At 41.0% G+C, this 24,181-nt stretch overlaps 1 protein-coding gene across 1 annotated transcript in view; it reads left to right on the forward strand.

The window, feature by feature from the left end:
• LOC133373133 (carbonic anhydrase 3-like) overlaps positions 1-23,954 on the forward strand; it is a 45,732-nt gene extending 21,778 nt beyond the window's left edge. The window contains exons 3-7 of the mRNA XM_061602445.1: positions 12,144-12,262; positions 15,222-15,314; positions 17,180-17,245; positions 18,462-18,617; positions 20,933-23,954. Coding sequence (XP_061458429.1) covers positions 12,144-12,262; positions 15,222-15,314; positions 17,180-17,245; positions 18,462-18,617; positions 20,933-21,052 — 554 coding nt within the window. The 3' untranslated portion in view covers positions 21,053-23,954. The remainder of the gene's footprint in view (positions 1-12,143; positions 12,263-15,221; positions 15,315-17,179; positions 17,246-18,461; positions 18,618-20,932) is intronic.
• The last annotated feature ends 227 nt before the right edge of the window (positions 23,955-24,181 follow it).

Here is a 24,181-nt window from a genome sequence, read left to right on the forward strand (position 1 = left end):
GCGGGAAATTCCCCTTTTTAAGGCCGATTTTGTGACATTTTCACATCATTTTCACGCGATGGCCCCATTATAGTCTATGGGTTCCGCTTTATGATGGAGGCCTGGTCCCTAACCCGCCGTATAAGCGGGGCCCTACTGTGGACTGTGAAAAAGACAAATAATTGGGTATTAGAACAAATTAAACCAGAACTGTCACTAGAAACCAAAATGGTGAAACTGAGGTTATCATACTTCGGACACATAATGAGATGACATGATTAACTAGAGAAGACTTTCCCGAAGTAATTTAAGCATAGCAGGCTGAAAATATGCATCTTGGGCAGGCCAAGTTTCTTTTTTCCAACAGCTAGAGTCATTGCTTAAGTAGCAACATATTGTAATTAGTCTGATTTTACATCAAACTGCAGTTTCAGATTCAACTGTTAATGCGCCCATAGTAGAAACAGAGCATAAGCTTGAACAAAAAAGTTTGAACACAAAAGGCTATCTTCCCCATCATATGACATCGACCAATAAAAAGGCTTTGAAATTAAAAAAATGAATTTGACACAGATTTCTACGATGAATAATGAGAGAAATATATTTTTCTAGGTTCAATTCTCTGTAGAAACAATAGTAACACAGAAAAGAAGCAAAGTTAAGAAGAACACCAACAAACATACAAAAATGTAATTCTCCATCGTTGGAGATGGCAGGTGTTGCCACCACTCACCATATGCTCAGAGGCACGTTACCAAATTCTTCCAAGCAACACAGCAAGTGGATTGGACTGTGAAAGACCAACCCAAATGGTGTTTGCATTTTGACAAATTTGTAGGGCAGTACTATATCTCATAGAGGAGGCCAGGTCTCCTGCTCCCCTGGTACATTCACTATAGCTGCCCAATTTCCCTGCTTTTTAAAGTTTGATAGAAATATCTGTTGGTTATAGGTACATTCTCAAACTGCAAGGTTTTTTGCCTTATAGTGAATATAAATATTTCTTTATACTATGTCTTGTTATGTATCTGATTTCACACTATGGTTGTAAATTATTATTTACAAATTATTATTTCCTCTACATTCTAAGTGTGCCCTTCTTCCTTGGGGTGGTCATAGTCCACCTCTGTTGTTTTCACCCTGAGGGGCAGATTAGGCTGAGAGAGGGTGCGTAGCCCATGGTCACCCAGTAAACTACATAGCTTATTTCCATTTTAAAATTGAATTAAAATGATTTATATGCAAGCAAAGTTTATGAAGTAATGCAGATCCACATAATACATTTAAAGCACATCCAACTCACATTTAAAGTCCATGACTTCCCTCAAAGGATCCTGGGAAGTGTACTTTCCCCCTCACAGTTATAATTCCTGCCACCCTTAACAAACTACAGTTCCCAGGATTCTGTGGTTGGATTCATGTGCTTCAAATGTATGTTGAATGTGCTTTACGTGTATTATATGGATCTGCCCTAGCATACTGTACATTCATTAGTGAATTGAAAAGAACAATTTTAAAAGATACTGTTTAAAACAGGGCTGTAGTTCAGTGGTAGGGCACATGCTTTGCATGCAAAGGTCCAAAATCCAATCTCTGGAGGAGACTATTGCCTGAAATCCCGGAGAGCCAAGGCTAGTTCATGTCATCAGTACTGAGCTAGATGGTACCAAATGGCCTGACTCAGTATAAAAGAGGAAAGAGACCCAAGGGCCACAGTGACTCTGAAATTTATTTATGTATTTTATTTACAACATTTATATACTGCTTTATTATAAAAATATGAGGTTTATTATAAAATGAGATTTATTATAAAAAACCCCTCAAAGCAGTTTATAGAAGGAATTACAACAATATAATTATTTGCCAGAAAACTTAAAGACAGGTATTTAAAAACATTCAAAATAATAAAATGAACAATGAGTTAAAAGCAGATAAAAAACATAATAGCTTCTAAATCCCTGGGTAGGCTTGCCTAAGCAAAAATGTTTTTATCAGGTCCCAAAATGAGTACAATGCAGGTGTCTTCCTAAATAGGTAGGGAGTTCCACAGCATATGTACTGCCATACTAAAGGATTGATTTCTTGCAAGAGCAGAACAAGTACTATGTGGAACCCATAACATGGCAAGCACACCTTGAACTTGGCCTGGTAGCAAATTGGCAACCAGTGCAGATTTCAGAGCAGATGCATTATGTGCTGATAGGGTATCACTCATGTCAGCAATCATGACACAACATTCTGCACTAACTTCAGCCCCCAGATCAGGTTGTGCTGCATGGTGATTTCTGTAACATTGGCTGACTGGCTGCCAGGATTCTTTTAGTTTTGGTTAGGAACCTTGAGTGATTGTGGGCTGAGTTTTCTGTCTTACTCCTAGGAGTCTTGTTGTTGGGGGTATGGTATTTAGAAAATCGTCACTGTCTTTCCTTTTCCTTTTTCTATTTGCATTTCATTTACCTCTGACCTTACTGCCTTACATCCATAGAAGCAACAACATTGGTTCCATGTGATCAGCTCAACCTCCTTAAACCCACTGATGATGCACCTTGTTATTTGCATGATGGTTTGTTTCATGCCCAATAGAGGTGAAAGAGAATTCACATACTGGAAAGTATGGCTTCAATTGCTGTTGTTCCCAATCTACTGCCTGTGAAGGCAGACCAAACCATGTGCGTTTTCTCTCTATCAATTATTAGTCACTGGAATTGGGTTGGCTCTCAAAGTGAGTTTATAGCAGCCCACAGAGTAGGCAGGAAAGAGTAGAGAATCTTCTTAACTCTTACTCATTTCTCAAACCTCTCTCTGCAGTGAAGGGTCAAGTCTGTAAAGAAGTTTGGAGCAGCCACATTAAAAGGCAGGCAGGGCATTCCAGGCAGGGGGTTGCCAACCCTACTTTGATATGGATATCATTGCAGAGGATCCCTAGTCAAGCCTTACCAATAGCACAATCCTAAAGATATCTACTCAGAAGTAAGTCCTGTTGGGTTCTATGGGGCTTAGTACCTTAGTAAGTGTGTTTAGAATTGCAGCCTTCAGGGGCATCCATCTTTACTTCTGAGTGCTCACATCTAATGTCTCCAGAACACTAGGCTCCCTTCATCCTACAATAGCCTTCTGGTGACTGGCCTGGCCTGAGAGCACTAAACCAGCCTTTCCCAACCAATGTGCCTCCAGATGTTGTTGGACCACAACTCCCATCAGCCTCAGCTAGCATTGCCAATGGTCAGGAAAGATGGGAATTGTGGTCCAACAACGTCTGGAGGCACACTGGTTGGGAAAGGCTGACTTAAACCTTTCTTGGCAGAAGCAAGTAGGCTAGATTAAATGTTCCTTACCCAGGCTCTCTAAGCAGGTGAGAAGGAGTGATCTCGGCATTTCAGCTGGACCTGGAAACAGTCGTTTAGCTAAGATTTCTCTTAATGTCCAATCAGAGAAATGTTTTATTTGAGCGGTATGCTCCAAGCAACTGTGGTTGTTGCTTAATGTATCATGCTTGATAACCTCATTAGTGAGATCACAAGGGCCCACCCCCATGACAGGTCTGCCCAGCAGTGTCACTAGCGGGAGTGCGGGGGGGGTGCGGACCTCCGGCGCGCAACCTCCCAGGGGCATGGACAGGGGTGGCTGGTCGCGTGCGCGCTTGCTGTGCTCCACGCTGACGGTGGAAGGCCCGTACAGGCTTCACTGCCAGCGAGCAGGCGCCTGCTTTTGTTGCGCACCGGACCGGGTGCCGGGGGGCAGCAGTGTCACTAGCGGGAGTGCAGGGGGGTGCAGCTCTGGGTGTCACCCCCTCATGGTGTCACCTGGGTGCGATCTGCACCCCCCGCACCCCGGTAGTGACGCCCCTGGGTCTGCCCCTGAAATCTCAGGGTTTGGGATGCTTCTGACCTGGCAACCCTATTCTGCTATCAATTTCAACATGGAACCAGGCCTCGTGCTTTTTCTCTCTCGTCATATCTTAGTGTTGTTACTCTTTATATGGGTCTTTGAGATCCTTACATAACTGCATTTTGTTGGTGGTGATTTATTTTTGTATGGGTGCATCTGTAGACCAATCAGAATGAGAAGACACAGCTGGAGCTGAGAGACGGAGGTTTGTGCAGGCATTCCCATACCAACTAAAGAAAGAAAAGTCAAAGTTAAGCCTTTCACTCTGTGCTTAATACAGCTTTTATCCTTGGGCATTTCAGCACATAGGGTATCAATCATTGACATGAATTCCAGTGCTCCAGCATAAAAGAATTTAAGATCTGTGTTAGTATTAACTTTGAAATTCCATGCTATCGCTGGAGGTCAAAGAATTTGAATGTTGTTCAAATGAAGCCTTCCGGGATTGCCATAGTATATTGGGTTATCAACTTTCTGCCTCTGGTGACATGGGTTCCTTTCCCTATTTAGCTGCATATAAAGACAAGTTTAGTATCTCAGGAGGCCTGGGGTTACAACAGTGGGCCAGGGGCACTGCAGTTCAATTATGAGGTCCACTTGCAGAGCACCATGTCAGGATGTTTCCCAACACCTCTGCACTTTTTGTAGATGCTATGAGGTCTACATGCCAGACTCTCATACAATAAAGGCCTCACTGCTGTTGACAGTTGTTTTCCACTTATGAAAAAGTAGCATTGCTTTAGATGGAAAATTTCCTTGTTGGAAATGCAAGCCATGTAATTACACATTGTCAAACATACATAGCTGACTTTATTGACCATAATGACAAAGAACATGCCAAAACAGTCTGCCAACCAAATGTTTATTTATTTCTGGACCTGTTAATGCATCATTATTGACATGACCAACTGTGTTATACTGTTACATTGTTTTTATACTAAAACAACACAGCAAAGCCACAATTTTGTATCTTGGAGAAGAGTTGGTCTCAATATTTGCACTTGTGGAGTATAATCTGTCACTGTAAATCCGGGAACAGGTGAAGCTTTTCAAACCTTTGCGTCAATAAAACTTGGTCTCCCGATATATATATATAAACAGGACTAACATTGCTTGCCTGATAGATTTTGTTTTTACCTGGCTCCCAATGGCATCTGTCTTGTGGAAAAATCAATTGTCCTTTCACTTGCAACCTGCTAGGTGGAATAGACTTTCTGGGGATAACAACCTTTTATTGATTTTACTGGAGATTGCAAGCTGCCAATTGCCGGGGTTTTTTTGCTTTTAGCTGACATAAATATGCTGTCATATGCTTGAATTCACACTAGAAATGTACAGTATAATCAACAGATCAGTCCACACACACAAATCGGTTGTATGGTAAAAACACAAATGCCCTAATGGGGAAAGTTTGTTGAAGAACCTAAGAAAAATCTTGTTGGGTCTGACCAAATGCCTACCTAGTCCAGCATTTTGATCCCACCATGGCCAACCTGTGGGAAACTTGCAAGGAGTGCATGTGCTCCCCAGAAAATACTGCCTCTGATACTTGACATATTATATACTCATCATGACTATATAGCCCTTGATAGCTTTATCCTCCATGGGTCTTCTTAGTGGTGGCCAACCTCTTATGGAATGCTCTGCCCAGAGAGGCATCCCTTGTGCTGTCATTATCTATCTTTAGGTATCAGGCAAAAACATTCCTCTTCTCCCAGGCATTCGGCTCTTAATTTTGGGGAGAGTTTTTGGATGGCTTTTGATGTTGTAGCCTCTTTTAGGGGTGGTTTTCCTCTGTCTTATCCATGTATTGTGTTTTTTTAAGACTTTTTATTTGTGTTAGTTTTACATTGGTTTTAATCTTTTTATTTTACATTGCTTTGGGTTCGTTTTTATGAAAAAAGCGACCAATAAATTTCATAAATAAATAAAACTATCCCATTTTAAAGCTGTCCAAGTTGGTGGCCATACCTAAAATCTTATGGTAGTGAACTTTTGAGGGTTCTTCTTCAGTGAGACAATGTCATAAGGAAAATCTAACAAATGTGTATATGAATTTGCCCCTGCAGAATGGTTGCTACATGAGCATTTGATACTTTTTAGGAAACTCTTTCCATTACCCCCTCCCTTGTTCTTAAACAAAGGGGGATGGTCAGAATTAGGGATGGGATTTCAAACTGGGTGGAATGTGACTGGAGAAAGACAAACAGCTTTTTCAGAGAGCTGAAGGTGGTATGATAGAGACATTGCTGCTCATGGTATGTATGCTTTTTACTTTGTTTTTACTATGATCTCTGGTCAAAAAGATTTGCAAGTTGCTGTAGTACTTCAAGAGTCAGCACTCCCAGTTTTTACCAGAGACAAGAGCAGGAAACAAGAATTTAAAGTGTACACACTCTGAGTGATGACGTTCTAGAGAGGTTCAGACATCCCATGCATTGAAAGAATGTGTGAGGGAGACCACAGCGCCATGTGAGTTTGCCTCACCTCTGCCTTGGGCAGCAACATTCAGCTAGTTTGCCAAGGGGCTCTGTGCATGTGACCTCCTTCACATGCCCGCCAAATGTGCAAATGCTGTCCATGTTGGTGGGCAGTCTAGCCAACACCTTGTGGTGGGAGCTCGGCTAGCTCACGTGACTTTGCAATCCTCTCACACTTCCTTTCAGTGCATGGTTGTGTCATCTGAACCCCTCCTTCTGTCATACCATTGTATGACAGAACACTGAGAACCAATGTGGTGTAGTAGTTAGAGTGTTGGACTAGGACCTGCAAGACCAGGGTTCAAATCCCCACTCAGCAATGAAGCTTACTGGGTGACCTAGGGCCTCTCAGCCTAACTTACCTCACAGGGTTGTTGTGAGGATAAAATGGAGAGAAAAGAGAACAATGCACGCTACCTTGAGGATAGGAGTGATATAAATGTAACAATAAATAAATACCAGCTTTGGCTCTGCTAAAAATTATTGTCTCCAGCTTAATATTCTAGAGAAAATTTCTAAACCTTATTATTTTATAATATTCAGCACGTGGATGGTTAACTTATTTAGTCTCAGTGGCCATACTCTAGCCAGCCTTTCCCAACCTTTGGGTCCCCAGATGTTGCTACTCTACAGTTCCCATAATTCCTGACCATTGGCCATGCTGGCTGGGGCTGACGGGAGTTGTAGTCCAGCAACATCTGGGGACCCAAAGGTTGGGAAAGGCTGCTCTGGACAGTCTAGACACTGATCTGAGGGCTGAAAGTGTACTTTGCCAAACAAATTGTCAAGCTCATATAACTAAGCTAGCACCATGTAGCAATAAAAGCAACTTTTCCTAACCTGGTGCCCTCCAGATGTTTTGGAGCATGTGGGCTGGGGCTGATGGTAGTTGTAGTCCAAACATCTGGAGGACTTCAGGTTGGAGATGACTGCAATAAAGGATTCAGTTTTGGAGCATATGTGTTCAGGAGTAGTTTTATTTTGAAATACAGACATAGAGATTGCATATAAAATCCAAAAGACATGTTACATTAAAATGTTGATTTTTTGTGTGTTTCATATGACTTAGAAGTAATTCCTCTTTTCTTTTCAAGTGAAAATATTGGCAAACTTTTAGCCATATGATGTAAAATTTCATATGGCTGCCAGAAGCCAGGGATAATTGCATCAGGGCCCAGATCTGATTACTGTCAGCCAGATCTGAGCATGTTTTTTTCTATATGTCATCAACTGCATATCTGAATCCTTGTCAACCTAAATCAGCCTTTCCCAACCAGTGTGCCTCCAGATATTGTTGGACCACAACTCCCATCTTTCGTAACCATTGGCAATGCTGCCTGAGGCTGATGGGAGTTGTGGTCCAACAACATCTGGAGGCACACTGGTTGGGAAAGGCTGACCTAAATCATAGTAGAAAAAATAGTATTAGCTTTCATATGTGAAATACAATAAAACAACTATTAGCTGCATCCACTTTTATTCAGTGACTGCTGCCTTTCTGTTGTTGTGTCTCAGCCCTTCATGCACAACCAGGGATGTGCCACTGGAAGAACTGTGATCCCATTGTGGGTTGTTGTTATTTTTAAGTTGAATAACTATGAGAGGCTTGAAATTTGATCAGATCTGCAGTGCTGGGGAAGAGGACTAAGCCCCTTCCTTCTGAACTGTTTTCCTGATGGAGTATTTATCCCCCAAACTCTTTGCCCCAAATACAGATTCTATGTGGGATATCAGGCATGTGGGTGGGTCGTGGGATGTGAGGTTTATTGTAAAAACAATAAGAGGAAAGTGTTAACTCCTCCATTCCCCAAGTCACTGAGCCATTTTGAGCGCTGCTATTAAACTTTTTTTTTTAAGTGGGATATTCAGTCATGAATCTCCATGTCATTAAGTTAGAATATCCAGTTGTGCATTGGAGAATGCCCAGAATGTCACTGGAGAGGTCTGAAATTTGTATTTTCTGTGTTTGGTGTGGACTATCTCTATGGGCCTTTTGCAGAGGTCTAGATTATGAATTTATTTTATCATAAAATAGGCAATATGAAGGAGGGCCTCTCTTTCTCCACAGTGCTTTAGACAAAGAAGCTGTCTTATAAAAAACAAAAAACAAAGCTGCAGTTCTACATCTGTTATCTTCCTTCCTTTTTTGCCAACTGCATGAGCAGCAGAGGCAATTGGCGGATGAGGTATCAAAAACTACACAGAAATTGGAATTTTAAGCAAGCCTGCAAAAATGGCTGTCATTCTCTCCCTGGACTTTTGATCTGTGGTCCTGTAACCTAGAGGTGCAAAATATAATTTACTACTGATGGAAGTTTGATAATGTATAAAGATGAAAATAAGGAATATATATGTTAAAAAGAAATTCTGGTCTGTATCAGTTACTTTACTGGGCAGATTCCTGACTGTGTGGGAAGCTCTTTGTGTAAAATGGCTCCCCCATATGGCCCAATTGTTTTCAACTAGAGCGGAGCTGAATTTTTTCAGGAGACATTTCTGAGAGAAACCTTTTTTTTCTCACAACCCCCTAGGTTAGAAAAAGAAGGCCACATTGCAGAATTTTATCTAAATATTCTCCACCATATGTTTGTGGCAGCTGCCATTTTCTCCCACAATTCCCTGGTATGATGTTAGGTCTGGCACACTGTGCAATCTGCAAAATTGTGGCCAAGATGTCAACACAGCAAGACAAAAAAGTGTGTGTGTGGGGGGGGAATGAGCCCATTCCAAAAGTATTGGAGAATTCTAGTCCCCCTGGAGATATTTGATAAAGTGGTTTCCCTAATTTCTTTGCTCACAAATAGGGTGGTGATTTTAGAGAGGCCAGTTCTAATTTCTACCTCCATTTTTTTCAGGTTTCCCTGGTGTGACTGAAACTGTTTGATCTACACAGGGAATACTTTACAAAAACATCTTCTCTCATGGTGAAGAGCCCACACGTAGCCCTGGGTCACTCTTTGTCACACCACACCTCCCTTCCCCTTGTGTTGGAAGTACAAGATTCTTCACAGCAATTCCTGATAGATGGGGATGTCAGGAAGGAAATAAATACAGACACCACTTTCCCTCCTTATTTATTTAACTTTTTTTAAAGGGGGGGACACTGGCATTATAAATTAAACATTTGCATGTGGTTAGAGAAAGGAGTAGTCTTCAATAGCTACAGTGTTGTGATGTTGTATGCTTTGTACTTAAGGTCTTAAAAAAGAAGTAACTTCAGATGCCTTTCCTGTGATGTTAAATGTTTCACAGGTGCCTTCCTTGCCATTATATCTGGTTCTTCATTAAGTTAGAAGTCAGGGCTCTACTTATAGATGGAAAGGGGTGTGAATTTTAGGCAAAGGCCGAGCCGCACATGATACCCACAGACTGGCATGTAATTAACTCACAACTGACAAGTGTGAGCTATTATGTTCTCAAAAAAGATTATAATTATTTTTATTTATTTATTCCATTTACATCTCTCTCTTCCTCCCGAAGGAACTTAGGGCAGCAAACATAGGGGGGGGGGGAGAAACTTTAGCAAGAAAGAAAAGCATTCTAAAAACAATAAAAAACATTCTACATTGCCTGCGGTAGTGTTGTGGCAAATTCAGAAGTGCAGGATTCCTTCACAGGCTACAACACCCCCCCTCACAGCTATGCCCCTTTTCTACTTTCCCTTGTTTCCCTTGCTTTCTCTGTCATCTCACAAGTCCACACTTCAGTACAGCAGTCGTCCCTAGGTGCCAAGCAGCATGAAAGGGGAGGTTGTGTGTTAGCTATAGAGAAGAGTTCTCAGTGACTGACTCACCTCCTGTCAATCAGCACTAAAGGACAAGGACTCTTCTCAGTGACTAACATGCTCCTTTTCATTCTGATTGGCTCATACACAGGGACCTGGCTGAGACCCTGCTATCAAAAAAGTAACAGGTCTACAACCCCTCCCCCCTCAGCCCCAGATGACTAGACCCCTGTTTGCCCGTTTTTAATCATCAACTACAGGGCTATTGGTAAGCCACATGCCTCAGTGGTGACCCAATGTTTGTGGAATTCCTTCCTCAAGGAAATATGTGCAGCTCCATCAGTGCTGATTCTGAAGAGAGCTTTGAACACATTTTTACTTTGATACACTTTAATCAACTGCTGCGTTTTTATTGTTACTGCTCTATAGTGTAGTTTTAATATGTGATTTACTATGTATTTTTTATGAATTGTGTGAACAATGTGCCTTGAAGGATAGTTTAAAAACTGACAAATAAGTAAATAAATAAGTGCTCAAATAGAGTCCTTACAATTGGCAAAATACCATGGTCAAGCATTTTTAGACCCAACCCGAAGACCAATTTGCACACTAAAAACAGCAATACATGAAACAGCCCTCTTGGGACTATACCACTTTAGAATGGAAATGGGGATCACATAATTGTTCTTCCATATCAAAATGTTTCTGTTAATGCAAAGTTAGGATGACTGGGAGAAGGGTGCCAGTGTAACCTAGCCATCTTCTTGTTATGCTAGCTTTTCATTTGTAGGGATTAAAACAAAACATGGAGGAGCATTTCTGATTCATTCATCAGTGATATAATCCCAAGAAGCTATACCACACCCTGACTCTAAACATTTAGATGGGCTTTGAATTTAAGATGAAACTATATACCCTTTGCATATATAACTTCCCAATCTTCCCTGAGGCTCTATGGAATTATGCTGTTGGTAACTTCTGCTCAGGTGTTTGATACTTTTGGGCTGCTTTAAAACATTTTATGGTTAATCTTTATGTGTGGAAAAGAACCACATCAAAGATGGTTGCTATGAATCTGACCTTTTATTTATCCTGTATTTGGGGGGAAAGGCAAGTTAGAAAAAAAGTAAAGTGCCAACTATTTCTTGAATTGTCATTAACAATTCTAATAAGAAAGTAATAGGGGCAGCAGTAGTAACAGTACTGTGGACACCAGGTATGGTCCCAAGTTTGAGGGAGCCGCTTGTCCATCGGTGGGCCCTGGTGGGCTTATTAGGTAGTGGCTGCAGCAGTGCTCAAAGATGCTGGTCTAGGTGCCATTTTAATTTTTCACAAGGCCTACAATAGTGTGGCATAACCTTTTTGGACCAGAGGGCCAAATCTTTATCTCTCTCCAATCTCACAGGCCTAATTTGTTGGGTGGGTGGGACTAGCTACCTGCCCATCATCTGATGTCATAATGACACCCAAGTGATGGACATCTAGGTGGTCCTGCCCACCTGCCAAAGTTGGCTGGTGAGTTGAGAGAGTGAAGTAGAGGATTGCACAGGGAATTCAATCATGCCTTCTGGGGAACTCTCTCATGCACCTGAGGATTTCTGCAGGAACCGGCTGTGTGAGCACATAGGATGTTACATATGATATCAGGTGTGGGACAGATGGGCATGGTTTGACAGAAACAGTCTTAAGGGCCAAATGTGGTCTGGTAGGTCAGATGTGGATCTTTGCTATAGGGCATTGTAGTAAATGGTGGCTAGGCTCAGTCACCCACTGCTGTTTGAAGTGCAGGGCTGGGGAAAAAATTAAAGGGGGGGGGACAAGGCAGGTGCCAGCGATAGGCCGTGCCAGTACGGCTGGAACCCTGGCAGCTGCCTCAGGATGCCAGTTGCTAATGTGACCCTGGTGATGCTTCCTTTCAAAAGGCAGTGAAAGATGAGATACCCTCTCTGACATCAGCCATATTTGCAAGAGATGCTCATCGACCACAAAAATAAAAAGCCCTCAAGTACATGGTTGTACTTTTTTGTTTTGGCACATAAAAGCCTTCCATTAATCTAGACTATTTGTTGCAGTGCTAAGGGGAGGACCACTCCAGGGAATTTACAGGCTGCGTCAGCTTCACATCCACTGGGGTTCTACAGATGACAAAGGCTCAGAGCATGTTGTGGATTTAACAAGGCAGGCAGGAGAGGTGAGTCTTTGTAAAGGAGAGAATGTAAAATCCCTCACACACACTCAGATAGACAACCAGGCTCAAATCTTCTTTTGCTATTTCATATTATTTCCACTCCCTCTGCCCCACTGCTATTTCCAAAAATATTGTAAGCAGGTTACTGTGATTTAATATGTTAAGACTATTGGCAAGCAAGTGCTTAATGTCAAATCCTATTATGAGATGGCAAGATCCTAGCAGGCTGCTTCTTGGGAATATAATTTAATGGCGGGTTTCAATTGAAGGCAGACCCTCCCACCCACCACCCAATAGATCCCACTCAGTGCACATAAACAATTGCCCTACAACTTATTGCTGTGGTTATTGCTGATTCCCCATAAACGCTTTTAATATCAGGGTGTCTATTGTGTGGTTTGTTTGGGGACAACATATGCTCCAACTGTTCCTATTTATCAGGGACAATCCTGGTACTTTCTGGTACTGCCCCTGTTAAACCAATCCCTTTTTTGTCTTCTGGGGATGCCTTGTTAATTTATTTTAGTATAAATTGCTACAGTTTTTTTGTGTGGGTGAGCAGATGACATAATTCTGCTGCCTGCAAGTAGGTCATTCAAGATATGAAACAAACCTCAGATCTATGCAAGGGTGCAGGACAAAATTTGGGAAATTTAAATGGGGGCTTTTAAAATGTTTGAAGCTTGCCTGCCCTCCTAGGAAACCTATAGAAGTAGGAGAATGAGAGGCAGGGGGTGGAATTATAATCCATGAAGAAGGCAAGTGCCCACAGATGATGTGTGGCCACAGCCTTCGAGGCCATAATTCAGCATTAAGCACTCAGGCCAAGAGGCAAGAGGTAAACATACAACAGCAAATCTGAGATGTTCTGCAGCCTGCTGTGGTCTGTTGAAATGTGTGTGTGCATGTATGTGAAACACATACTTTAAAAAAAGGAAGTTAATTTCTATTTTTCTGTTAATCTAACACAGCATTACCCAACCTTTTTTGACCCAACGCCCCTTTGCAAAATCTTTTTGTGCCCAACACCCCCCTCAGATTAAGTATATGCCAGTGCTTCCTATTCTTCCCTTAAAATATGAGTAATGCATAAAAGGTATTTTCAATGATTATTACTGATCGTTTTTATTATGCCTTTTTATTGCACTTAGATTACACATTGAATTCTTAGTATGATTTATTAATATACATACATAGTTATAGAAAAGTAAATAAAATGAGATTTATTATAAAATACTAGTGTGATCCTTGAGCTTGATGAGTTTTGGCTAACTTCACAATATCTGGAGTATACTTGGATAGTAATAGTCTTAAGTCACCACGACTAACAATATCCAAACAGTTTCGATTCTTCACTAGTATGCGATTCACTGCACTAAATCCTAACTAAGTCCACACAGTATGAACCAATAGAATACACTGTGTTACTTAACAACAAACTCATTCAGTTTACCAGCATTGTTTCGTTAAACAAGTTCATTTAAACATCACAGAAACAACGGGTAGCGAGTGTGTCCCATTCCTGAAGAAAACCAGCGAATAACTGACTGTCTGCATCACCCATTTGCACACGGCACTCATCCGTTGGAAGAATGTGCCCTCCAGCAATACACCCAGCTTATCAAACACTAGTGATTGGTTCCAACATCCCTCAAGACAGCGTTGGAACATTACCTAGTGCTGGGGCGTGGCTAATATCCCCATTCCTTGATATGACACTGGCCGCTATTCAGAATTTCTTTACTAAAGAGCACACACTATTTATAGTGTTATTTCCATGAATTGAGACTATTAAATACATTCTAACTGGGGACAAAACAGTTTAAAAATTAATTATTTGTGTATTAAATAAAATTAAACTTAAATGCTTCAACTGTCGCATCAGACCGCCAAATGTCAACACCCCCCTAATGAACCCAAACGCCCCCCTAAAGTTTGTAGTCATGCCAACACCCCCCTGAAAGGCTGTAACGCCCCCCAGGGGGGCGCTACTGCCTACGTTGGGAATCGCTGATCTAACACAAACAAAATGTTATATACTGAAACATTAGTATTAGCATTAGTATAAGTAGTACTATTTATACCAGGCCCACATGGGCCTACCCTGAATTCAACCCCTGATGAGTAGGCACAGAGATCTAGAAAACTATCTAGATTCCAATGCAGAATTCCGCATTTCTTTGTCTCTGCCAACCATGGAGATGAGGGGAATGCATAATTTAAAAGGATCCTGATAATCTTTAATGATTAAAGATTCCCCCAGGCACCTGGTTGGCCACTGTGAGAACAGGATGCTGGACTAGATGGGCCACTGGCCTGATCCAGCAGGCTCTTCTTATGTTCTTAACACATGCAAGCATAATGGTGTAAGCACAGTTAATTAGATGTGACATCAAATGGTGCCAGTCCATTCTGCAGCAGAATTCCACTCACGCAAATGAGAATTCCCTTTCCTTTTCTCCCCCTGCAGCTCCCCATGCGCCCCAAAATCTGCTACAGAGGGTTGGGGATCACTCCAAAGCAGATTGGGGCTGCAGGTGGGAGGAGAGGAAGGGGAAGTCCCATTGTGTCTACCAGCATGACGTTGGATCTCATCCTTGGAGTCTTGTTCCCTTTTTTCGTATTTTATCCTGAAAATACAGTTATGATGCATCAATTTTTTAATCTATATTTTTACATAACAATGACCCAAACATTAAACATCAAACCATCCCATATTCCCCCACTACTTGTCCATCCTACACCACCCTATCCCTCCCCTTCCCTCCTTTCCCAAATTTACATATTTATTGAGAGACTGGGGAAAACATCTTCCCATTTTTCAGTTCGAGAGGCTCTTTAAGATAAAAATGTATAGATTTTCAATGTATTGTTGATGCATAAACAAACAATGTATATTATATTATCTAATCCTTCTCAAGTAACTTTGCCAGTTTCTTCTATTTCATACTCTTTTTTTCAGATTCACATGGTTCACTGGTGTAATAAGTATAGCAATTATGCAGAAGCTTTGAAGAAAACTGATGGTGTGGCTATTTTGGCCATTCTTCTGCAAGTAAGTTCCATCTTTCCATGCATGTATTATATTACCTGGCTACCTTTCTGCCTGTTTGTGAAATCAGGTCCTGACACTATCCTGTGCTCCGTTAATGTGCTTAAAGTGTGATTATACTAGATCAGGACTGCCTAACCTTACTACCAGTGGTGTCCTGCAGCTCATCATCACAGTGTCAGATACTGACACTATCCTGTGCTCCGTTAATGTGCTTAAAGATACTAGATCAGGACTGCCTAACCTTACTACCAGTGGTGTCCTGCAGCTCATCATCACAGCCCCCATAGCCATGCTTTAATTTGTTCTGCGATGCTACCTCATTACTATTGTCTGGATGGCTATAGTGTAACTAAAGTGGAATAAAAATAAACCAAAACTTTTGTGGTATAAAAAGTGACAGGAGAGTCCATAGTCATACCCTCAAGGAAAGTCCAAAACTGCAGAAAGTTATATTGACCCAGAAAGCAGCAGTACGGATCATAACTGCAATCCTTTGCACAGTTTCCTGGGAGTAGGACCACTGAACTTCCTGGGAGTAGGGCCACTGCATGGGTTCAACCTGAAATAAAACACATTGAGCTTTAACAAAAGACCTTCACACAGCTGAAATGCAAATAATCTTGAAAAGAAATCTTATCATTTAAACTGTTCACCCCATAAAAGAAAAGGAAAGAAATATTCTGCCTCTGTTTAATTATGTTTCTCATTCTTTGACTTCTACTATGCTACTCGTTTGCAAACAAACTTGACTACATTATCACTAGATTTCCTTGCCTGAGCAAAAAAGGGCTGTTAAATGATCCTAATGCTCAGGCAGATAATGCTACTGCTCTGAAAAAGTCCTGGAGCAACATTCTCCTGAGCTTCTCTTACACAACACTTCTGTTTATTGCACCAAGAAAACACAGTTAAGACACTCATTAAACTGCCAAATCTGTCAAGCAAATCCTTGAAATCCTATCCACTGTACTTTAAAAAAATGATTATTATCTTGTAAGAGTTAAAAACTCACAGTTTCTTTCCGTTATGAAGGAAATCCTAATCATGTTTACCTGGAAGAGAGTTCGACTGAATGCAGTGAGTTTAGAATTGCAGTCCTAGTTGTTTAATTGGGTTGACCAATTGATGAAAAACGACTTTTGAAGGACTTTTGAAGAACTAGAAGTGCTCTAATTAATCAGGCAGCTCTTTTTTACACAAAACAACAACCCGAAACTAATTATTTTTATTGCAAGTACTTATGAAAAACACGGATAGCAGATGCCATTTTAGTATTCCTGTTGGAGATGAACTTACTATTTTTGCATTTCACTACCACTTTGGACAATAGAAAAGCAGGATAAACGTAAGTAACAACTGACTTATAAATGGCTTAACACTAGACATGATACAGTATCCTTCCTTGGAATTTTCAAGGGCATTCTGTACAGGTTACCCTTAACCTACCTTAGACGGTAGGAAGTTAGACCAGATGATGTAGCCCAGGCAAAATTTAGAAGTCTTTGTGTACCATCTGTGCCCTCAGCAAAGTCCTATTACTTTCTCTTTCAGCAGCATCACAGCTGAACGTACAAAATGCTTTCAGAAACTGTAGCACACCCACTGAAATCAGTAGTTGCTTCATAATTAAATGACACCAAACCAAGTAAAATGAACAATCAGGCAAATACTTTATTCCAAATGTTATTGTCTGTTGTTTTTAAACAAAACAGGCATTATTTTTGTTGTTTTTCCTGTACAAGATGTTCTCAGAATTAAACTGACAGATGGGGTAGTTAAAGTTTAATTCTGTAAATTGTCATGATTTATAAGTTGGCGGTATGATTTATAAGTTGGCTATGCATCTTGTGCTTTCTCTGTGATAGGTGGGAAAAACTCCCAAGCCAGAGATGAAAAGAATTCTTGAAGAAATAGATACTATTAAGACAAAGGTAACTTACCAGTACACAATTAAATACTGTTGTGTGCCTCCCCAATCTCCGAGCTGTGAGATTTCAGGGGTCCCTGCATTCATCCAGGGTTTGGTTTCCTTTGGGAAGGTCAGCGGAGACTGTGGTGTCTTTATGAAATATGGTTTGTTTATTTACACACATTCCAACCTGAGGTTAGGATGGAGGGATTCAAGGCATCAGCAGTCCAATATCCAGCTTTCCCATCAGTATTACAGGAGGCATCCTATAGCCATGATGCAGAGAACCAGCCTCTCTGCCTGCCTCCAGTTCCCAGGCATTCTCAGACACTCCCCCAAAACACTCAAAGCACAAACTTCTGCTAGCTGCCAGGAGGGGGGGAAGCTGTCCTGAAGAGTTTCAATGACAAAAGGGTCTTCCTGGCCCATTCACCAGTTGCTGGGCAACTGATAGACCCATTATTCTATCTGGCTATTCTATTAGCTTAACAAAAGACTCATCTGACCGGCAGAGCGAGTTCCTCATTCCAAGGCACAGGATTCCAAATCAGAGGTTGGAAAGGGGACCCACAGGGATCATCCATTCCAACCCCATACTCATAACAATACTATTTGCAAAATAGCAGCAGTCTGGAGCTGCCATGGAAACAAGGAGGGAGATTGTCAAACTAGTAACAGGAATGACTTACAGGAGAGGCAGGTGGCAGTTAAAATGCAAGTAGCAGAAGGATTTACTGGAAAAGTAGATCTTAAGGCGGGACATAAAGTCAGCAACTTTTCCAGGAGCTGGGACCAGCATGGAGAAAGTAATGGGAGAAAAGAAACATTAGCAGGTCTGTTTTTATGACAATACTCACCAGTATGGAGTACCATCACCTCTCTCCCCATGCTGCCTCACCACTGGCAGCCATTTTGTGCTGGCACCCACAGCACTTTTATCAAGAGATGAGTACTGCCACCTCATTTTTTTTACCAACCCCCCCCCGAGTGTTAGCATAATTAAAGGGAAGGATATTTTTCCTCCCAGATTTAGAATTGAGGAGGGGGATATGATTAGCTTTGCATCCCCCTATTTTCTGCAGAAAACTGTGATCACAAGAAAAGTGTGTGTATGTGTGTATGAAAACTTTAGTGTAAAATGGCTGCCAAAGGTGACTGAAGTGTTAATTAAGCCTGTCCATGATCTCAACTTGATCTTCAACTGGATTTAATTGTGATATTTCTTTTATTTGTTTAAGGGGAAAGAGGGTCCTTTTCCAAACTTTGATGCATCAATCCTTTTCCCTCAAAATCGGAGCTACTTCACCTACAATGGGTCCTTCACTACACCTCCTTGTGAAGAGTGTGTTACCTGGATTGTTTTGAAAGAGCCAATGATTGTCAGTGTGGACCAGGTAAACGTTTCTTAAACATGAATTCCATGTGAACTAAGTACACATACAGTTTGCTGAAGGCCTTGCTCTCTTAATAAGAAATTACATGCCTGATTCAATGCTGACAACATGCATGAGAAATGCTGGGCCATTTCTAAAGCAGAAGAATCAGAACTACAAGCAAAGACTGAAAAGCATCTCAGTTTTTGCATTTATTCATCCAGCGGCCAGCCAGAGAATCAAACCAATTTTCTGATGCATCTCAAAGAATGTCTTACAATATAAATGAACAGGAGGATTGATTCCAAACTAAGGCCTGCTTTGCACAACACAGTAAGCCAGACTATCTCTTACCAGGACTGCAGGCTGCCATTTTGCTCCTCCTCAGTCCTCTTTACTCCTGTGCCAAGCTGAGGCTAAGCCAAGGTTTGGCATGTAGTTTAAGCTTTTTCCTCACTAACCATGAGCTGTAGCCAAGAACAAAAAGAATACAGGACATCTAAGTCACATTGCCATTCTTATTTTTTCCTAGTTTTCTGTTGGTCAGACACTTCCTTGGAATGCAAAATGCAAATATATTTTGGTAGGATTTCCTGGTTCAACAAGAGAAATTGTACAGAAGCCTCTCAGCCTTATGCCCTTTACATAGAAGTAATGTAATGGCTTTAATAGAATACACTTCCAAGAAGGCTACAATCCAGAGAATTTCATACCCAAATATATATGAACCCAAAGCATGTGATCTGTCACACACACAGTCCAGATACCCACATAACTTATGTTCGACCAGTAGAGGACACTTCAAATTTTTTAGGACTTGAACCAACCTCAGAACTGGCCAAATATACCTGTTTATTTCTTTGCAATGTACACAGAATGCTGGGCTGTGTACATTATTTATTTGGATCTGACCTGAAGACGTTAGCAAACACACACAATTTTGGGCAAGGTGGCCAGACCAATGCCTGTGTCACCACCATGGTTTGCCATGGCAGCTAAAAAGATTTTTTAAACTTGGATTATTTTTTTAAGCTTTAAAAATCCCTATTTAAAAAGCCTGTCTAGCCGTAGCAGCAAATGAGAATCTTATATGGCAATTACTAGGTCAAAGTTTGTGGTACAGTTGCATATTGTTACAATTTTTATAACAAGCAGATCTTGCTTTTTAAAATTTTTAAATTACTACTATTGTTGTAACTGATATTAGTGTTTCTGGAGACTTACAGAGTCACATAGGCAAAACAGACAGGTCACTACTTGTCCAAGCTGAGTTATAGGCAATGGTCAGAGGTAAGACAGAAAGAACCACAAGCCAGAAGTTAGGCCAGGAAGCCAGAGATGGAGGGGTACACATAAACGCACAAGAGCCAGGAAGACCTTGTTGCTCACCCAAGGTTCCAACTCAAACAGGAGCATATAGCTCTTCCTATCCAAGAAGGCCCAATGGCCAGCCAGCTGAGGTATGCAGGGCTAGTCAAGAGTTTTCTAAAGGCCCTTCCAGATTGGTGTTTTATTGCAGGTGTATTCTGCAACATGTTCTTGACACAATAATAGTGCATTAGTCATGGATTTTTTGTACTGTAGTTTGTTCTGTGATGCTTCCACATTGCTGCTGTCTGGAGGGGCTATAGTGCAACAAAAGTGGGACAAAAATAAACCAGAACATTTGTAGTATAAAAAGTTCTAGGATTTCAGTAGGAAATTATAGGATATGCACTGACTGGAAATGAAGCAGTGTGATGGCCCCAAAACTTTTGCAGAGGCAAACAGTATTGAAAGTGGCATCGCATGTGAGTGTCCTACTAGTACAAATCATCATGAATGTGCAATAAAAAGGATGCCTGGAGGTGCCCTAATACTTCATTGCTAGGAAGATGTTTCAAGGTGCAGTTCTAATAGTTCACCATATGGCGCACCTGCCTTACCTCCTGACTGCTCAAGGAATATAGAATCTAAAATAGGTAGTTGGGGAACCAACAGAAGAAGGAAGGGAGAGACATGTGTATATTGCATTATTCTATGAATGCAAAGTAAATTTCATGGGCATTGTACAATGCATGGTGAGAGATCATGGTGTTAGAGAGAGGGCTACCAGCAAATGAGCCAACAGGATTTGATGGAGTGATTCGATATACTCTGCAAGAAATAAGAACCAACCAGTCCTTCCATTGGGTTGCAGGCACCCCAGCCCCCACCAACAGCATGACTCTGGCAGCTTTCTGATGAAATTTCATTCCAAGTATCTGCATCAGTGCTTCACACATCTCATTAGTTTAGTTTTAGCTTAGACACTAGATTGGTCCTTATGACAATGTACTTATTTTACTTCTCTGCAGATGGCAAAGCTTCGTAGCCTTTCTAGTAACACTGCAGATGACCCTCATTGTCCTTTGGTTGATAACTGGCGGCCTCTTCAGCCTCTCAATAACAGGATGATAAGATCTCCATGCCAGTAGAATCATTGCTGAAGTCCAGGATTCTTCAGTTGTGAAGACCCAAGACTGCACATTTGTATTGTATATGACCCGCTGTTTTTCCTCTGGATCTGTGCTGTTGAGCTAGAAATTCTGAGTGATGAAACAGGACAGATTGCATTAAATGAATCTTAAGTTCTAGAGGGCAATAACAACAACAACAATAACTCTGGCAAAATTCTAACTATATTAAAATGTAGGATCTCTGTATGCAATCTTTGTGAACACAAGCATTTTTATGAATAATTCTGTGGGGAGGAAAGGTCACGCATAATTTAATGCTTCAAGAAACTCTCTCTCTCTCTCTCTCTCTCTCTCTCTCTCTCTCTCTCTCTCTCTCTCTCTCACACACACACACACACACACACACACACACACACACACACACACACACTTGTAAATGAGGAATATGTAAATGGAGAGCATAGCAGAAGTTGAATCCATTTCAGTATAATATTCATATATAAACTACCATTTAAATATCCAAATTGTGAAGGGGGGAAGGGAACCAACCCGAAGTCTAAGCCTGTATCTGTTTTATTGTCAACATTGCAATTAAGACATCCGTTCAACTAGAACATAATATGGGACGAATTCTTATTTCATTCTACAACTTCATTTCATGTTGCTCTATTTGAAGTGATTATGAATCTTCTGAACATCCAGGATTTTGTTTAATATGTAAGTAATCGTGGTAAATCCAAAGCAGGCTGTTTTTCTGGGGATGGAAGAAAGTATTATGAGTTATTTTATTGTCAGGTTTATTGTATCATTTCTCCATGTCAAAAAGTCACTTCTGGTTTTATTATTTTACAGTTAATTTTATGTTAGTGATGTTGATGTGCATTTATTCAGGGTTGATAATAGAAATAGGATTAAATTTCATGATGTAATGAAATGTTGATGGGAAACCCATTTCAGTTGTGAAATACTCAGATGAATTTAAAAATGGGAAATATTTCATAGGTTCAAACTTAAAATGCCAACACTAAGATTTTTTGAAATATACTTTTGTATGTAATAATAATAATAATAATAATAAACTTTATTTCTACCCCGCCCTTTTTCCAATAGGACTCAGAGCGGCTTACAACTAAAAACAACACCATTAAAACATACAGAAATATACAATTAAAATAGAATTAAACTATGAGAAAAATTAAAAACCATAAAACATACGTTAAAAACCGGACAATTTAAAATAATAAAATCATATACTGTAGTCACCAATCCTATGACATTTAATCTTGGTCGTTCTCTATCCCAAATGCCCGTTGAAATAAAACAGTCTTTACTTGTCGCCGGAAAGACGGCAAGGAGGGAGCTAATCGCACCTCACTCGGGAGTTCCATAGCCTAGGGGCGGCCACCGAAAAGGCCCTATCTCGTGTCCGCGTCATATGTACTTGCGAAGGTGTGGGGAGCACAAGAAGGGCCTCACCTGAAGATCTCAAATCCCGGACAGGTTCATGTAGGGAGATACGATCTGTCAAATAGCCTGGACCTGAGCCGTATAGGGCTTTGTAGGTCAAAATCAGCACTTTGAATTGTGACTGGAAACAAATTGGCAGCCAGTGGAGCTGTTGTAACAGGGGAGTTGTATGGTCCCTGTAACCAGCTCCGGTTAGCACTCTGGCTGCAGCTCTTTGTACCAATTTAAGTTTCCGAACAGTCTTCAAAGGCAGCCCCACGTAGAGTGCGTTACAGTAGTCTAAGCGAGATGTAACCAAGGCATGCATCACCCTAGTCAGATCAGGCAGCTCCAGGAACGGGCGCAGCTGGCGCACCAGTTTTAATTGGGCAAAGGCGCTCCTGGATACAGCAGTAATCTGGGCCTCCAAATTCAAAGCTGAGTCCAAGAGTACACCCAAACTGCGAACCTGAGACTTCAGGGGGAGTGCAACCCCATCCAGCACCAGTTGAATCCCTATTACCTGATCTGCCCTCCGACTGACCAGGAGTACCTCTGTTTTATCAGGATTTAATCTCAACTTGTTTGCCCTCATCCAGTCCATCACTGATGCCAGACACTGATTTAGGACCTGTATGGCTTCCTTGGCTTCAGGTGGAAAAGAGAAATAGAGTTGAGTGTCATTGGCATACTGATGGCACCGAACCCCAAAACCCCGGACAACCTCTCCCAGCGGTTTCATGTAGATGTTAAATAACATGGGGGACAAAACTGAACCCTTTCAGTATGTACTCTTTCAGTACCTTGCAATCAGTAATTTACAGATGTTTGAATACCGTCTTCCAGTTTTAAACAAAGTGATATCCAACTAAATCATACTCAGAGGAAACCCATTGAAATAAATGGCCTTGTTAGTCATGACGAATTTGCATCAGTTGATTTCATTGGGTGTGTCCTGTGTATGACTAGTCAAGACACCACTATTAATGAGGTTTTTCTTTCTTTCTCAAATGTCAAAAACAATAAAAATGAAAGAACTATAATCTATTTAGGATTTAAGTTGCAGTCCCTACATTTGTAAACATAGGGTGGTGCCCAACTAAGTCATGCTTAGAGTAGCCCCATTGAAATCAATTAAGTATATGCTCGTGTATGACTTTGTTGGGTACCAGCCATAATTTGTTTCAAATCTGAAACCCATTTTCAAAACAATTTAATAAAAATAACAGTTGGGGTTTTTTTAACCATCTCAAGTTGTTAATAAGGTATTTGCTGGGGTTGTTTTTCTTCTTGCTTTGGGCTTATGCTTTTTAGTAAGAGCAATTCAAATAATACTGTATGATGACAACATATTTGCTTTTGTAACAGAACAAACAATAAATCTATCTCAGAAGCAAAGTTTTCAGAATTCCCTATGATGCACCTTAGGTGATTGTAAAAGGATAAAATGAAAAGTCTTTCTGTACTTGAATAATTTTGCTAGTTGTTTTTTTTATTCCACAGGGCTAGCCATGCTAGTCAACTGTATCAGAAACAAAACCTGGCAAGGCAATCTTAACCCAGCCTGGGATGATTGGAGTGGTAGAGCCCCACCACATCAGAAGCCCTGCTGACTGCTGCTGGTCAGTGTGGAGGGTGAGGATAGTTGGGGGGGTATTTTGCTATGTCAGGTCTAGGCTGGCAACAGCAGAACTTGAACTG

The sequence above is a fragment of the Rhineura floridana genome, chromosome 1 (assembly GCF_030035675.1).
Source record: "Rhineura floridana isolate rRhiFlo1 chromosome 1, rRhiFlo1.hap2, whole genome shotgun sequence".
In the NCBI taxonomy this organism is placed as follows: domain Eukaryota; kingdom Metazoa; phylum Chordata; class Lepidosauria; order Squamata; family Rhineuridae; genus Rhineura; species Rhineura floridana.